This window comes from Condylura cristata, unplaced genomic scaffold, assembly GCF_000260355.1.
Source record: "Condylura cristata isolate star-nosed mole 26May11 unplaced genomic scaffold, ConCri1.0 scaffold00014, whole genome shotgun sequence".
Lineage (NCBI taxonomy): Eukaryota > Metazoa > Chordata > Mammalia > Eulipotyphla > Talpidae > Condylura > Condylura cristata.
Window position 1 is genome coordinate 819,457 of NW_004567115.1, and position 17,688 is coordinate 837,144.

At 34.0% G+C, this 17,688-nt stretch overlaps 1 protein-coding gene across 3 annotated transcripts in view; it reads left to right on the forward strand.

The window, feature by feature from the left end:
• The window catches only part of HLTF (helicase-like transcription factor), a 54,415-nt gene that overhangs the window by 22,026 nt on the left and 14,701 nt on the right, over nucleotides 1–17,688 (forward strand). For 2 of the 3 annotated variants that reach the window (XM_012724862.1, XM_012724861.1), the window contains exons 14-23: nucleotides 964–1,061; nucleotides 3,038–3,181; nucleotides 5,031–5,169; nucleotides 6,100–6,235; nucleotides 7,691–7,870; nucleotides 11,341–11,465; nucleotides 12,091–12,281; nucleotides 13,751–13,876; nucleotides 14,495–14,607; nucleotides 14,985–15,165. In XM_012724862.1, coding sequence (XP_012580316.1) covers nucleotides 964–1,061; nucleotides 3,038–3,181; nucleotides 5,031–5,169; nucleotides 6,100–6,235; nucleotides 7,691–7,870; nucleotides 11,341–11,465; nucleotides 12,091–12,281; nucleotides 13,751–13,876; nucleotides 14,495–14,607; nucleotides 14,985–15,165 — 1,433 coding nt within the window. The remainder of the gene's footprint in view (nucleotides 1–963; nucleotides 1,062–3,037; nucleotides 3,182–5,030; nucleotides 5,170–6,099; nucleotides 6,236–7,690; nucleotides 7,871–11,340; nucleotides 11,466–12,090; nucleotides 12,282–13,750; nucleotides 13,877–14,494; nucleotides 14,608–14,984; nucleotides 15,166–17,688) is intronic. The other variant, XM_004682122.2, reaches the window with a different exon arrangement.

Sequence of the window (17,688 nt, forward strand, 5' to 3'; positions counted from 1 at the left end):
TCATGCATGCTAGATGGGAGTGTCAGATATCAAATATAATGGAGAAAAAGATATACCACCTAGAACTCTATAGACATGAAAGAAACATGAAAACAGCTTCCCCTCCCCACATTATTTTCATAAAATACTTGAAATAATGTAAATGTTGTCTACTTAAGGAATAGAAAATAAAATTGTAATGTGTCCTCGTGTAGGTTACCTGAATGCCCTTGCAACATTGGCAGCTGGCTTCCCCAAAAATGAATGATTCGAGAGGGAGATACCACTTAAAACAGAAGCTGCATATTTTATAACTCATCTTTTATAAACTCATAAGTGGTATACCATATTCTGTTGGTTACCAGATCAACCCTTATAGAATGTGGGAGGGAACTACAAAAGGTTGTGATGCAGGAAGTGATTATCATTGGGGGCTATCTTTTGGAATCTGTCCACTACATTAATTATAATTCAGCTTCAGAAAACTGTATGAAACAATGTTCATCTTAAAAAATAAGTAGGACTAGCTTAACAAATGTCAGGGAATAATCCAAGGTTCTTGTGCTCCTTTCCATTCAGAATCTGTAGACCCTGCCTCATAAATTGCTATGTAGATTTTTAATTGCTTCCAGTGGCACAGTAAAATCTAGTCTGTTACTATATCATGACTGGAAACCAAAGTCCATCTGCTTCATTTTAATGCTTCCTAATTTTTCTTTAGAGTCACATTATTATCTTTTTAAAATTATATATATATATATATGTTTACATCATTCTTCATTTTGTACATTTTTCATCTCAGTTTTAATCCTGGTGGTCTTCCTGCTACCACTTCACCCATGTGCCATCACCATAGTCCCATGTGCTCTTCCCACCCCAGTTTTGATCTCCTTCCCTGTAGAATGTCTCTGGTTTATAGTTGTTAGTTGATACTCGTATTTGAGGGGAATAAACTAAAAATTGTATAACTGATTCACTTTTCAGGAGCATCTGCAGTAGAATGTTCAAAGAAAATTGATGTGGAAGGGACACCAAGAACAACACTGATCATCTGTCCTCTTTCTGTATTAAGCAATTGGATTGTAAGTTTTGAAGCCCTCTTAAAATGCAATGTAATTTGTACTTGTCATTCTGTTAGAATCATTCATTGGGAGAAAATAAGCTTAGTCTGCATTTTATATTTAAGTTCAAGTAATGGGGTTTGTAACAGAAATAACCATCAATAATATTAACATAAAATTGTACTTCTTACTCTACCATTTCTCTCCAATTTAAGATTCTCCAGTTTAAGATTCTTAGCATGTTTATAAACTATTATGATCTCTTTCCTAAGAAATCATTCATTGTAACTTGTTTTTACAACAACTTGTTAATACTTACAAGCTGCTGTTTTCCCTATGTCTTTTTCATAGATTGTTCTCTTGTATTCTTCATGACTGTTACCCAGTTGAGTAACACAGAAGTAAATTAACTTCCCTAAGACTGTTCACTGTTGTGTGATGTAGCTAGGATATGGTCTTCAACATTTTGAAATTCAGTGCCCATGTGCTTTTAAAGCTCTAGATTCTAAAATAGATAATTTTTTTTTTTAATTTATGTTCCCACTTTTGTTGCACCCATAGAGTCTGGTAGCTTGTCTCATCTTTTTCATTAAACTTAAGGTATTTCTTGATTTCTGTTTAATTTCCTCTTACCCAGTTCGTACACGGCATGTTGTTTAGTCTCCACACATACGTAATTTTTTAAATAGTTTTTTGTGTCTGTGTGTTCTTACATGTGACTTCTAACTTTAGGACATTATGGTTAAATGATACTTAACATAATTTCGATCTTGTAATTTTATGGACAGTTGACTTGTGACCCAACATTTGGTCTTTCTTGAAAATGTTATAGGTGCACTTAACTGTACTATGTGTACAGTAAAAACTATAGTGGTTTTGGGATGAAGTATTATACTTATCAGCTAGACAACTCTTTTAAGGCTATTATTATTCTTTGTTTTGTTTATCTATTGTAAGTGGGTTATTAAAATACTCTAGTATTGTCAAAATCTCTTCAAGAGTTCTGTGAATTGTGTTACATATTTCTGTGTTCCACCATTTGGTATAAATGAGTTTCATTTCTCCTTACTGTAATAGACAATCACAAATTATTATCACTTGCCTTTTTTTTTTAAATTGGAAGTCTGTTTTAATTAGATTTTTTTTTTTAATTTTACTTTTTTGTGTGGTTTTCATTTGCTTGTATTTCTATCTTGTAGCCATTAACTCAAGTCTGTGCTTTGTTAGTAAAATGGTTTCTTATACACATTAGAAGGTTGGACTTCAGCCACTTGTTTCTTTTGACTGGTGAATTCAGGCCATTTGCATTGCATATGATTTTTGAGATATAAGTGCTTATCTTGTTAAGGTTCTGTGTGTTTGGCTTGGCTTGTCTGTTATATTTTAGGTTGTCTTATGTTTTAAGTTCCTTTTCCATTGTCTTATGTTTTATTTCTGTTATGGATTGTAGTAGTAATTGACTTTCTGAGTGATACCTGTTGTACCTGTTGATTCAGATCGGACAACTGGTACTAGCAAGGGTAAGTAGAGCACAGAGCTCCCTGTACCCTTGGAGTAGCTTCGGCATGTGTTGTGGGTACCAGAATTGAAAGTGGGAATCCCCACAGTGTTCTTCACTTAGGCCAGCACCTTGGGAGCATTAATGCCACATTGTGTTAAAATGTTAAATTTTCAAAGGATTAATTATTATTTTAAAGAAATTATGACTTTCTTTAACTCCTAAAAATGAAGTACTGCTTACTGGTAGAGCCAGGCTAAATTTATATATTGTTACTATGTTAGTTTTCTTAATACTTACATTAATATTATTTATAATATACAATATTATAATAATAATTCCTAATTAGTATTGTTTGTTATTGTTATTTTAGGTTAGATTTCAGAATACTTATTTATATAATTTTTAAGAGTTTGATTTTATGCCACTTCTTCCAAGAAAATACTTTTCATACACATGCAACTAATTATTATTAAAATTATTTCTAATTGTCTTTTAGGACCAGTTTGGACAACATATCAAATCAGATGTGCACTTGAATTTTTATGTTTATTATGGTCCTGACCGTATCAGAGACCCAACCTTGCTTTCAAGACAGGATATTGTTTTGACTACATACAATATTTTAACTCATGATTATGGAGTAAGTATGCTAACAATACAGAGATTTTTCAGAAGTTGAACTTGGGGCAGTATAATTCAGATTACTAAATTGTTCTAAAATTCATACTTTGTTGCCTTTTTCTTTTTAATTTCTAGAACTTAAGAGAAACAGGAGTTAAACACAAATACACATTTCTTGTTACTGAATAAACTGATGAAGTTGATCATAATTTTATTTAAACTGTACTAAGTCATTTCATTTGTTTTGAGTTGGGAATTGCCATGTAATTTTATTTTAGTTTTAGTATTTCCCTTTGATATCTTTTAGGTTTGATCCATGTTTATCAAATATTTTAGGAGATTATTGACATGCTTATTAAATATTTAGAATGTAAGCATTTCACATCATTAGTCTCCCATGTAATTTTAATTTGCATTTCTCAGCACTAATACTAACCAAAGTATAGTGGGAGGATGATCATAATAGCCTTGAAAACATGTAATTTTAAGTAGGGAAAGACCTTTTCCACTAGTGGTATGCATGCATAAGTATACTTGAAATACCTTATTTCTTTTTATTAATTTTTTTTTCTTACATCTTTATAGTCCCCAAAGCTTTCCCACCACATCTCACCAATAAACCATTGTCACTCATTTAAATTCATGATACGTAGGAAATAAGTATAATTTTTTTTAAAGACTTATTTATTCATACAGAACTGGGGTACAAGCCAGAGGTGCAGGGGTGGTAAGAGGCTTCACCAGAGACAGAGTGGGGCACAGAACAGGCAGATCAACAAAGTACACTGCTGAGGGGAGCAGCAGGTGGGTCAGGAGAGGTCTGCCGCGCCATGTGGATTGCCTCCAGGGCCGGGGATGAAACTCGCACTGAAGTGACTGTGGCTAGCTTGCAGTGCTGCACCCCAACCCATTGTGCTACCAGGGAGGCCCCAAAAGTAGAAATTTTAATGTTTTATAAAAACAAGATTAGACTAGGTAATAATGACTTTTTTATTTAGAACACCAGACAATTTTTTTTACTTGGATTATAATTAATATCAAGCTAAATGAATTCTATTTTTAATAGAATTTTATTGATGAGCACCTTAGTTTAAAAATAAGCCCTTTTTCTGACAGAAATTCGCAGGTTCCCCAGTTCTTTCTGAAGTTTTGTTTGTGCCTTTAATCCCAGTTTTTGGTTTTTTTTTTTTAAGATTTATTTATGCATGCAAAAACTGGGTTATAGGGCAAAGGTAGTGGGGGTGTGAGTGGACCCACCAGAGACAGTGAGGAGCAGACCAGGCAGATCAACTGAAAAACACTGCTGAGGGGAGAAGTGGGAGGTCAGGAGTGGTCTGCCATGTTATGTGGGTCACCCCCCTGGCCAGGAATCAAACTTGTGCTACAGTGGCTGTGGATAGCTTCATAGTATTGTGGTTCAAAACCCACCACCAGGAAGGGTTTTGAATTCCAGCTTTTAAGTTAATATGTTCTTCAGAATTGCTTATTGTCAAGATTTCACTTGTATTGTCAAGAACATTACATTTTACATGAAAGGTTTTAGTTTGTCATACTCACATTATTCTTATAGCTGACAGTAATCTGAACCAAGGTTTCAACAAAGAGCTAGACTAAGTTTGAATGTTAGCTAACACTGTTATTTCCAGCTCTGATAACTTGAGCAATATATTTCATACCTTGCTTCAGTTTTCTTATCTGAAAAATAAAAGTGATGAGAATACAGACTTGTGAACGTTAACTGAAGGTATGTAGTATCAAAACAGTATCTGCTGTGTAATAAGTATTGATGTTATGAATGAAACAACTGATTATATAATGTGCTATTTTATTTTACGGTAGTTTTAATTCAGATGAAACATTTATTTCAGACTAAAGGTGATAGTCCATTACATAGCATAAGGTGGCTAAGAGTAATCCTGGATGAAGGACATGCCATACGAAATCCAAATGCTCAGCAGACAAAAGCTGTACTTGATTTAGAAGCAGAAAGAAGATGGGTTTTGACAGGTAAATAGCATTATACTTTTTCTAAAAGGTGTTATTAAGTTAGTAAATTTCAAGTTAATATAAAATTCTGTCTGGAAATGAATCATAACACATCTGATAAAATGTGTTTTACTTGTTCTTCATAGTTGTGCATGATATAGCCACATTTGAATTATTAATTTATGGAAGAATCACTAGAATTATACTTTGGAGATTAGACAGCTTGTGGAAGAATCACTAGACTTATATATTGGAGATTAGAAAGCTTGAATCATCCTCTTAGAATTTTTATTTCTCTACATTTGAAACCTGTTCACTGCTCTTGACACTTATTTTTTAAAGATTTATTTATTTACGCATACAGAACTAGGACATAGGCCAAAGGGTGTGGGGGGGTGAGAGGATTCATGTGAGACAGAGGAGCAGAATAGGCAGATTGACTGAAATACACTACTGAGGGGAGTAGTGGGCAAGACAGGGGAGGTCTGTCATGCCATATGGGTCACCTCCTCACCTGGGGATCGAACTCGTGTGCACTGGCTGCGGATAGCTTCATAGCACTGCCCTTTAATCTGTTGTGCCACTAGGGAGGACCCTAGTCCTGACACTTTTTACTAGAATATGGGAAGAGAATATAAAGTGAAATCAGTGTTTTGCTTTTGCTGGTACTGCTGCTTCTAAAAATCCAAAAGATGAAATGTTCCTGAAAAGGAAAATGTTGAATTTACTGGGTCGAAGGTCCTTTTTTTGGTTAGCATGGTAAGCAAGAACTGAAAATTAGAAAACTTTGAGAATGTATATATGTTGAACAAGGGATGATAGCCATAGCTTGATAGTGTTTGTTTCTGGTGTGGAGTACCAATTGTCAACTGTAGTGTCTTCTGGGACAGATGGATATTCTTATTTTATATTCTGGTTATAGAGTTCTAATAGTTTTCCTATTATTTTTAGGCACTCCAATTCAAAATTCTTTGAAAGACTTGTGGTCTCTTCTCTCCTTTTTAAAACTTAAGCCATTTATTGATAGAGAGTGGTGGCATAGAACAATACAACGTCCTGTCACAATGGGAGACGAAGGAGGACTTAGGTAAGTAATTTCATGACGATTGGTATTAGTGACAAATAACTACTGGTAACTTGAAACAGTCATCACAAATTAACTTCTTTCAAAATGTGCCGTAGGCTCTTAGAACCTAGTGATTTTTACTTGGGGAGGGAAGAAATTTTTAATTACCATTAAAACATAAAACTTTAATCATCGCTGGTTTTGATCAAACTGAAAGTAAAGTTGGAGTGTTATGTCTGTGTGTTGCTATTATCCCCCAAACCACTTAATATCAATAGATTAAACAGTGATAGGAATAATGTTACAGGCTCTGAGGATTTGATATGCACTTAATTTCCAAAACATCCTGTATAACTTTGTATAATGCTATTTAAATGATGGTACATATAATGACATCAACACATTTTATTAAAGTAGTTTCTAGTGGAAACAGGTTAACATTGAGAGCATAAATAAAATTCAGCTTGGTTATGGTGATTTTGCAAGGTACTAGACTAATGGTAGTTTGAGTTGTTTAGAGTTGTGGTTTTCAGACAGCATTTTGGAATCCATTAAGATTATAAAATTATAAAGATGGCAGCTTGCATTGTAAAAGAAAAATAAACAGAAGAGGTAAAAAAGTAAATGTATCACATGTAAGTGTAGGTATACCCCTCTTTACAAAAATTGCCTAACTAAGAGAAAATTTTGCTTTTATAAAAAGCTAAAATTATCATTAAATGTTTTACAGTGAATAAGAGTTAAGCCTTTCGAGAGGCAGTACCACATCCTGTAGTGTGTCAAGTGAATTGCTAGGCTCCTTTGCTCAGAACTGCTTATAGTAGAAAAAGGTTTTAGAAGCCACTAATCAGTATGTAGTTCTGTCTACTACACTCCTCAGAACCAATTATTTAACTACTAACCTAAGAACTAATACTTACATTTCAATGTTGATAATGTTCTACCCCCCTTTTTTTCTGATATCATAAAAGGGAATGTGAAGGTTGTAGAACCTAAAAGGCATTTCTCCCTGTTCTGAGTTGTCACATGACATTTTAATTTTTTTGTCAAAATATTTTATAAAGATTGCATATTTATGTATTCATTATATAAATTTATTTGATATTAGTGGGAAAAAAACATTTGGAGGTAGGCTTACATTACATTTTTATGACACTTAATAGCTTGCATTTAAATACTAAGTATTAAATATTTGGTGATATTGACAAAATTATGAAGTAAAATCTTGGGGAGCAGAAATTAAGAAAATTAATGATACAATAAAAATTTGTATCTGCAAAATAATGAATTGTGGGGAAATCTGAGTCTAATTGTTTGACTTTCTCCGTATGTCCATGATTATTAAATCGAACAAAACCCCAAATAAGGAAATTTTTAAAAACCTTATATTAAATATCTTAGGTTAAAAGTCTTGTTTTTATTGAATCTTGTTTATACAGAAATAAGAAGTAATTTTTTTTCTTTAATTTTCACTAGGCGTTTACAATCCCTAATTAAAAATATTACACTTAGAAGAACAAAGACAAGCAAAATTAAAGGAAAACCTGTTTTGGAGTTACCAGAACGTAAAGTATTTATTCAGCACATTACACTTTCAGATGAAGAGAGAAAGATTTATCAGTCTGTGAAAAATGAAGGCAGAGCTACTATTGGAAGGTATGAAGAATGAAAGCCCTTTAAAAAAAATTATAAGATTTATTTATTTATGTATGTATGTATACAAGAATTGGGGTTAGGCCAGAGGTGCAGAGGAGTGAGAGGATTTACCAGAGACAGCGTAGGCAACAGAACAGCCAGGTTAACTGAAATTAGCATTGCCGAGGGGACAGGTGTGATGGGTTAGCGCCCTGGCCAAGGCTAGAATCTGTGCTGCAGTGGCTGGGAATAGCTTCATAGTGCTGAGATGACCCCTTGCACCACCAGGGAAGCCTAAGAAAGCCATTTTGAAACATAACTTCTTTACATTTAATCGAATGGTAATTTTGAGATATGTTTGCAGTAAAGTCTGAAGAATAAGTTGTTTCTTTCACTGTTTTTTAATTACTTTTTACAGATAGTTAAATGAAATAATATACTTCACCAGGAAAGTAATTTCTTAAGTTAGACTAAAAATTTACATGAAATGGCAAATTCTCAGTTTCTACTTAGCAGCCACTGTAGGAGATTGTTTCAAGGGGAGAAAGTAGGAATAAATAAGACAGTAGGAGGAAAAAAGTAATCAATAGAGAGGGATATCATACAGTTAAGACTTAGGAAAGCTTATTTAATGACTCTGAAAGTCACCTTGAAGTTACTTATAAAAATTATCAGGATACTACATTTTGTGGGGGTGGAGTGGGGAATGGGATCAGAAATGGGGGGTGGGGGGAGGGAAATGCATGGGATTATGGTGATGGCACACGGGTGACTTGGTGATGGGAAACCCGTGGGGATTACAATCGAGATGGAAAAAAATGTACAAAATGATGTAAAAATAAACTTTTGTAATAAAAATTATCAGGCTACTTTCCATGGGAATGATGTGACCAAATTGTAGGAGGAAAGGGAGTTGCAAAGAAATAGAAGTTTAGAATAGACCATTTTTGCCACTAAGTTTTTCTTTAAAAGGAAAAAAAGTGAGACTATGAAATAGGATTGATGGGTGAATCAATTTTTAGGTAGCTTTAGTTAAGAAATGACCTTAGGAGGGAGAGAATGGGGAAGTGACTAAGAATCAAAGGAAAATAAGGCAAATAGGAAGAAATGAACTGGTGTGGGGATATGTAATATCAAGATTACAATCAGTAAAATATGAGGAAAGGGTCTCTGTAGATTAAAGTTGTGGGAAATTGATCATGAATTTGCAACCATCATAACACAGTAATGCTTCTCATAGTATTGAATATGTGTAGTTAAGTCAAATTGATCTTACAGCAACAGGTGAGACTCTGGAAACTAGGCGCTCACGAAGTAGGTTTTAGAGATAGAAGTTAAATCCTAGTTGAAGAGCATTTTTGATGTGAAGAACCTGAATGAGTTAGACAAGTGAAGGCAAGAAAAACAGAGCTGAGAAAATACTGGATTCATCCTTCAAAACATAAGAAGTCCATGAATTCAAAACTGATTTAGTAGGAGTTAAGAGACTGAGAAAGATTATTATAAGAGTTTTGAGTAGTGATGGGAATTTCCTTCATATTTATGTTTCAGCTGAAACTAAGTTATTATGTTTCAATCATGAACTCTTTTGGAATGCAGTGGAATGAAGTAGATAAAAATCTGCCTTTTAGGATAGACATTTCAGTGGGAAAAATCATGATAAAAATAAATTTTATGGAAAAGGAAAGCATAAAGAAGGTTAGGAGTTAAAGCTGCTCTAATAGTGTATTCAGGGGCAACCTTATTTAGAAAATAATTGTACAGGAAAAGTCCTAGAAGATTGAGGTTGAGGAAACATTTTAGAGAGTGGGAAAAGCAGGTAAGACCTTGAGTTGGGAGCATATCTGGTGAACTTGACCCAAGATGAAGATGAACCAAGAAAATGGCATGACTAGGTAATATGAATAAGATGGAAAGGAATTGTTGATGTCAGAGAGGTAATGGAATTGGGACAGATGACAATTATTTAAGGCATTGTGACATACTGGCTTTCAGTTTTTAAGAGATTAGGAACCTTTCAAGGGTTTTGGACCAAGAGATTGATAAATCTTTGTGCCTTAAAAGGATCTCTGAGTGCTATATTAAATAGGCCCTTAAAGCAATGGTGATAAAAAAAGAGGTGATAATAGTTTTTACTATGTAATAGTGATGAGAGATTGATGGATTCAGTTGTGTTTGGAGGAGACCCAACAACTTACCAGTTGATACAACACGGGATGTGACAGGAGTGAAAATAATTCCAAGATTTTTCAAGTCGGTGTCTATAGGATAGAATTGCTATTTGTAGAAATAGGTCTGTGGGAGGAGCGGTGTTTTTTTAAGGATTATCAGCAACTCAGTTTTGTACACATTGATTATATATTTCTGATTTCTAATAGTAAATATTGCATAGTGTGTTAGAAAGCAGGTTGAGGGACACCCAGCACCTCCAAACCATATGCTTTAAATAGGTTCTGCCATCCACTGCAAAAAACACTAAAAAAACTCTTACTGTGTAAAACCTTTAATAGAAAAGAACTTGATCACAATTAGTGTACAGTCAAGAGAAGAGACAGGATATAGTGAAAGTAGTTTCCAGTTAAACACACAAAGTTACTCAAACCCTTGTGATAAATGTCTAGCCAAATAGGGTTGACCCAAAGCTGGGCCTCTAAGACCTGAAAGCTTGCCACAGGCCTAAGGCATCTTCTGGTGGAAACCATAGGATAGCGACAGAAGGGGTCAGGCGAGTCTAGAAGGAAAAAAGCAAAATAAAAATGCAAGTCAAGGTAATGGCTGCCATTGTCAGACTCCCTACAAGTCTTTCAAGTTTCCCAAGTCCCTGGTACAAGTCCAAGATCGAGAAGTAAGCACGGCTTTCTCACGTGTTTCTCTTCTCTGTATGCTTCCTCCAGGTTTTCCTTTCACCTCCCTCACCAAATTCTTTCTCCCAGTCTTTCTAACTTCTCTTCCCTGCCCTCCTTCACACCTACTTAGGTTGGGTTATGAAACTGGAACCTCCCCTTTCTCTGGGGATTACACTGTTAGAATTACCACAACATAGAAATTTTAGGTTGCTTACCGATTCAGAATGCTGTGCCCATAGTCTTTTCTGTAAACATAGTAGATCTATGTTTTCTTACTCAGCTTCATTTCCCTCCTCCTCTGTGTAAGTACAGCACTAACCATGTACCCTGTTTTTGTTTTTGCATATAGGTGAGAATTTCTTCTTTTAGGAGAACTGTGCCCTAACTCATCTGTTTGAGATTTGTAATCATAGATCTCAGTATCTTCCTTTTACTGTGATTTATAACCATTTATCATACTTTGCTTTATTGTTAACAAATCTCTCCTGGATTTATTAGATTTTGCTTCTTTTTGTTTTCCATTATTTTTTTTGAAGTGATTACAGAGAGGAGCAAACACTGCCATTTTTTATTCAGCAGTTTCAGAAGTGGAGATATTGCTGTTTTTTTGGAGGCATTCACAATATTTAACATTTTCACCTGTAGGTATTTTAATGAAGGGACTGTCCTTGCACATTATGCAGATGTCCTGGGTCTTTTGCTTAGATTGCGGCAGATATGTTGTCATACTCATCTTCTTACAAATGCAGTGTCTTCAAGTGTAACCTCAGGTAGGTAAATATGATTAATTTACACCATTACATTTTTTAGAGATATTGAAATCTGAATGAGAAAGTTTTATATGGTCTGATTTTAGTTTGTTGTTTTATTCTGTCTTATGAACATTGTCTTTAATACAAGATTTAACTGAGAATATACCTGAGAATCACTTACCACTTGAAATGGAATATTAATAAAATGATTAGGGAAAAGTCCAACAGGAGTTTTTACATTTAATTGTATTTGTACTTTAAAAGGATCACTGACTACTGTGTTAAAATTTAGATTGTAGGAACAGAGTTAAAGTAGTGATAATAAGTTAGGAGATGGTGATGATTAAGATTAAGTAAGATTAATGAGGTGGTCTTTGCTGATTTTTCAGTGATACTCTTAGATGAAAGGTTCAGAATGAATCTTTAGTCTGTAAGTACAAATTATGTTATAATGATGTTTCTAGGTGTGGTGTATTATTTGGATTAGTCACAGTTCAACTTCTGAAATTTAAATTTCAGATTTACACCACACATTTTGCTTATGATAAAGACTAAATTTAAACTACTCAAGCAAAACTTTTCCTTGTATAAGGAAGGTTTGTCTTGTGATATTACAAATACTGCTCTGAAATTAATTTTTCAGCCTTTTCTTTAGGAAATGATACACCTGAAGAACTACAGAAGAAGTTAATAAGGAAGATGAAATTAATTCTGAGCTCAGGTTCTGATGAAGAATGTGCAATTTGCTTGGATTCTTTAACAGTTCCTGTCATAACACATTGTGCACATGTCTTTTGTAAACCCTGTATTTGTCAGGTCATTCAGAATGAACAGGTTAGTTTTTTCTTCTACAGATTTAGCTTTGTTGGAGTGATGCCACCTGTATTGAGTATAATGAAAGCCTAAGTCCAACATACTATGTTTTTTGTTTGGGTTTACTAGTGTGTCTTTCATGGTTTTTATATCAGTATTTTAAAAAGTTTCGTTCTTATAGATAAGTCCCTTTAACATAAAAAGACATTTTTGGAGAAAATGATGCTTATTCTTTTTCTGATTTTTTTTTTTAATTTTGTATGAAAGAAATGGGGTGCCAGAGATGCAGCAGGGTGAGGAATTCACCAGAGACAGAGTGGGGAGCAGAGGAGGTGGATTTACTAAACTACAATGCCAAGGGGTACAGTGTGCCATATTGTGGGCTAGATCCCTGACTGGGGATTGAACACAGTCTATAGAGGGTATAGTGCTGAGACTTCACTCCTGTGCCACCTGTGGGAGGGCAGTGAATTTTTTTCTTATAATACATTTGATAATATTTTTACTTAATCAAACATCTTTATTTAATTCAACATCTGAAATTTAAAAAAATTATTGCAATACATTACATATATTTTAGCTTAAATATTCAAAATCTGGTGGTATTAATACACTTATAGAACATCTCTATTTAGCTTGCTGAGTGTCAGGGGCTTAATTGCCACGTGGTTATGAATTATTGTGTTGGAAAACGTGAATCTAGATTCTTGTGTATTATTAAAATTTTTTAGGTGAAATTATCTTTAAATAAGTCTTTCAGCTGAGATAGAATTTTTAAAAAATACTTATATTGATATATATATATAGAAAATCGCTCAAGTCATAATTGTACAGTTTAGTAATTGAAGTAATAAACACATACATGTAACTACTACTCAAGATGCCTGTGTACCCTCCGAATCATTTAACCTCTTACTTCTTCTGAAGGTCACTCCTCCTTATATCCAAAATCTTTAATATTTTTAGAATTTTACATTGTTCCAAAATCTTATGGTAAAGGTATTTGATACATAGATGTTTAAGAGATAATCTTATATTATTAGCAGGTCTTTATTACAAATGAATACACCAATAAAGCTTTAGCTACACTCAATAAGACTTACTAGATGTTGACTGCCTTTATAAGCCATTAAAACATTTTTTTTCTTCTTCTAAAGGATGGTTCCAACTGCTGTGCTATGTTGTAGTTAGGATCAGGAAATTGTTACTCATGGTTTCTTTATTTGTCTGCAAAATGATGCTGTATTTATTGTTTCAGGCTCTTGCTGCTAGGTACAGCATATATGTTTGCTCTCCTTTATGACCTACCCCATTTTACAGACTTGAACACTATCTTCCTGGAACTTATCATATACAGATTTATCTCAAATGGATTTAATAGAAAGATAACTTTTAGGGGTACAGGATTTACCATATTATAAAAATATTTTAGGCAGATTTATATTTCTTTTTCCCTTGGTTTCACTTATACTTTGTTCTTTATTATATAGCCACATGCTAAATGCCCTTTATGCAGAAATGATATACATGGAGACAATTTATTAGAATGTCCTCCAGAAGAATTGGCATGTAACACTGAGAAAAAGTCTAACATGGAATGGACATCCAGTTCAAAGGTAAAACCATGTATGCATATTATTTGTGTATTTGTTTTAAATATAAAGAAATGCCATCTGTAAAAGTAGCACCTTGTTTTTAATTCCATCATTTGAATGTTATGCTTTGTTGGCAGTTACCAATGTTTTTTGTTGATTTATAGTGGTAAGTTGGACAAAAGAATAGAGTTCAAGTTATTGTAGTATTCTTTCTATCTTAGTTTTTTTTTTTTAAAAAAAGATTTATTCGTACAGAACTGGGGTACAGGCCAGAGATGCGGAGGGTGAGAGGATTCACCAGGGCCAGAGTGGGGAGCACAACAGACAGATCGAGGAAGTACACTGCTGAGGGGAGCAGCGGGCCGGTCAGGAGAGGTCTGCCACACCATGTGGTCACCTCCGGGGCAGGCAGGGATGGAACGCATGCGGAAGTGGCTTAAGCTTCTTAGTGTAGTGCTTTAAACCCGCTGCGCCACCAGGGAGGGCCCCAATCTTAGTTTTAAAAGAAATCCGTAGTGTTTCAGTTTTGTGTTTTAAGGAAATCTATGACAGAGCCTTTCTCTTTATAACTAGAATTTTGTGGGTATATATTGCCTATTTAGTATGGAATCTTTAATAGAGATCTTTTTTTCCTTTTAGATTAATGCTTTAATGCATGCATTAATTGACCTAAGGAAGAAGAACCCCAACATAAAAAGTTTAGTTGTTTCTCAGTTCACAACATTTCTGTCTTTAATAGAGACACCTCTCAGGTAAGTTCAACATTGTTTCTCACTGAGTAAAAAAGGACTTTCTTGATTGTAATAGCGTAATTAACCAGTTACTAATTTCATCTGTCTAAAATAATATCCTATCACAACAGGGGGTATATCCTGGCAGAATAGAATTTTAAAAATGAACCCAAGTTCAGCAGGTCCTGAATTTATCCAGAACGGGGAAAGTTTTCTGTAGAGCCTGGCATAGTAGTAGATAGTAAATATTTGTCAGCATAAATGAGTTCATTAGAATTTGATGATTTGTCAGCATAAATGAGTTCATTAGAATTTGATGAGTAAAGAGATTTGTAATTATTTAACATTTTTATAGTACGGTAAATCCTTTACTTGGCATTTTTTTCCCTTTGCATTAGAGCCTCTGGATTTGTGTTTACTCGTTTGGATGGTTCTATGGCCCAAAAGAAAAGAGTTGAATCAATTCAGTGTTTTCAAAACACTGAAGTAGGATCTCCAACTATAATGCTCCTTTCCTTGAAAGCAGGTGGAGTTGGTTTGAATCTTTCTGCAGCTTCTCGAGTGTTTTTAATGGATCCAGTAAGTAATTTTGTTGAATTTGGTATGTTATTACTTAATTATTTGATAATACCTTAATAGTTAGAATTGATAATACCTTAATAGTTAAATTGATTGTGATAATTCTTAGGCAAATATTAGAAATAGATAATAATTTAGTAATGTATATTGAGGTCTTTACTCTTACATGATTTATTTATCAACTGAAACCCTCACAGATTCCCTATAATTTCTGTTTTACAAGTTAACAAACTGAAGTATAGAAATAACTTGCCTTTATCACACAGCTACTAATAGCAAGCCAGGATCAGAGACTATGTTACTGACCACAATACTGTTTTTCCTGCTTCTCTTTGTATACAGTTTTGATTAATTATATGATGCTTAGGTAATGGCTAACATATTTGATTAATAAATAATGAGATACCTTAAATACATTAATAAATAATGAGATACCTTGAATATGACTAAGGCAAAATAGAAAAAGTAGCACCATAGTCACAAGTGCTGTATGTACATATGCATTTAATAAAAGGTAAATGCAGAACTATCTTCAAAGATTATGAGTTCTTAGATGAGCATGAAGCTGTGCTTTATATATATATATAAAGTACAGGTGGTTTAAGTATAGATGGTCCAACCTCACAATTTTAAGCAAATACACTAATGGAATATTTGGGTAAATTTATTTAAATTTATAGTTTATTTATTGGTGAAATATAGTATCCCAGAGAACAAATAAACTTGCTAAGTTTAAGATGATACTCTTACTATAATGTGTTTACTATATCCTAGATCATTTGGATAGCTCTTCACATATCATATATACTTTTCACATTTTTAATTTGTTTTGAACATTGTGCTACAGATAGTAGTTATCGTGCCAGCAATGAAGACTTAATTATCCCTGAAACTAAAAACCACCTTTATACTTATGCTTTATTTCTTTGTTTTGGTCCACAGCCGTGTTACTATAATAAGCACAATTTTAATGAATGTGAGTGGATTAAGGGAAAAGAACATAACCCAATCTCCTCAATAATTTATTCTTTTTTTAAACATTGGTTTTCTGTCTAGAGAGACACAGTTGTTTCATAGATCAAAATTTTTTTTTTTTTTTTTTAAGATTTATTAATGGCATACAGAACTGGGGTACAGGCCAGAGATACAGAAGCGGTGAAAGGATTCACCAGAGACAGAAGGGAGCAGGACAGGTCAACTGATGAAATACACTGCTGAGGGAAGCAGCGGGCGGGCCAGAAGAGGTCTGCCACGCCATGTGGTCACCTCCGTGGCAGGCGGGCATCGAACTCAACCTCCGGGCTGGGGATCAAATTCATGCTCAAGTGGCTTTTGCTTCTTAGTGCTGTGCTTTAACCCACTGCGCCACCAGGAAGGGACAATCAAAACCGGTTTTAATCATGAATTCTCTCTTGCTATTTCTCAGCATAAACAGCATACATACTTCAGTGCTGATTTGCAAATGGTGGCCATTTACTTGCTATGTGTCTAAGCTAACTGTAAATTATTTTTCCTTTTTGGGGGTATAGCTCAGTAGTAGAATATCTGACTGCAGGTTTTTTTCTTTATTAAAAATAATAAAGAGCAATAGTGTACTTAGTCATTGTAAACTCTCACTGATTTTTATGATAATTTCATGCATGGCTATTGCAGTTTTCTTCTGTCATCTCAACTTAGCTACATGGTCCGTTCCCTCAAAAGAAGGACGGATTTTTGATAAAGCCTATAGTTCTAATCTGCAATGTGAAGAAATACTGTCCATAGTTATACTCAAAGAACAGATGATAGTCTGTATAACTAATTGACCCATTACAAGTAGCCTTAATGTTTGAGTCATGAAACTAGTTATCATGAATGGAAACTGTCCATATATTGATAGAAATGAACAGACCTAAATAAAATAGCATGTACAATGGAATGCAAAATGTTAGGAAAGAATGCCATTTATGTGGTGAAAAGAATGACTTGTGAATTAGAAATCTTCCAGAGAAGATGAGTTTTATGTATGTGGTTATAGATAAGTCATGATGAATGCCTCTGAATCTTGTAGGTCAGTGAATCAGTGAAAAATCAACACACACTCATAATCAATTGAAGGCAGTTAGTTAGAACGTCTCATTGACACTTATAAGAGCATGTAGATGACTAGACAGTAAACTTAGTCTTTGTAGATTTGATTGCTTAAAATTACGGATGTTTCATTAATGAATGAACATAGGTAAAATAATAGCTAAGTGTTGCAGAGAAGAAATACAGGATATAAGCACAAAGGTTAGTTATAATAAAGATTAATTATAATCAGTTTGTTCGACATCGTATGTTATAAAAAAATAACATGCAATATTGAGTGCAGATCTATACCTTAGAGAGGTTCAGCGTGGTAAGTTTTAGTGCAATCACTTTTAGTTGTGTAATGCAGATTGAGGGACTAGAGTAGAAATTGAAATTCATTCTGAACTTTAGTCACCAAACTGTGTGACTTAGAAGTGCATTCATGTTAGGAGGACCTTTTTCTTTTTCTTT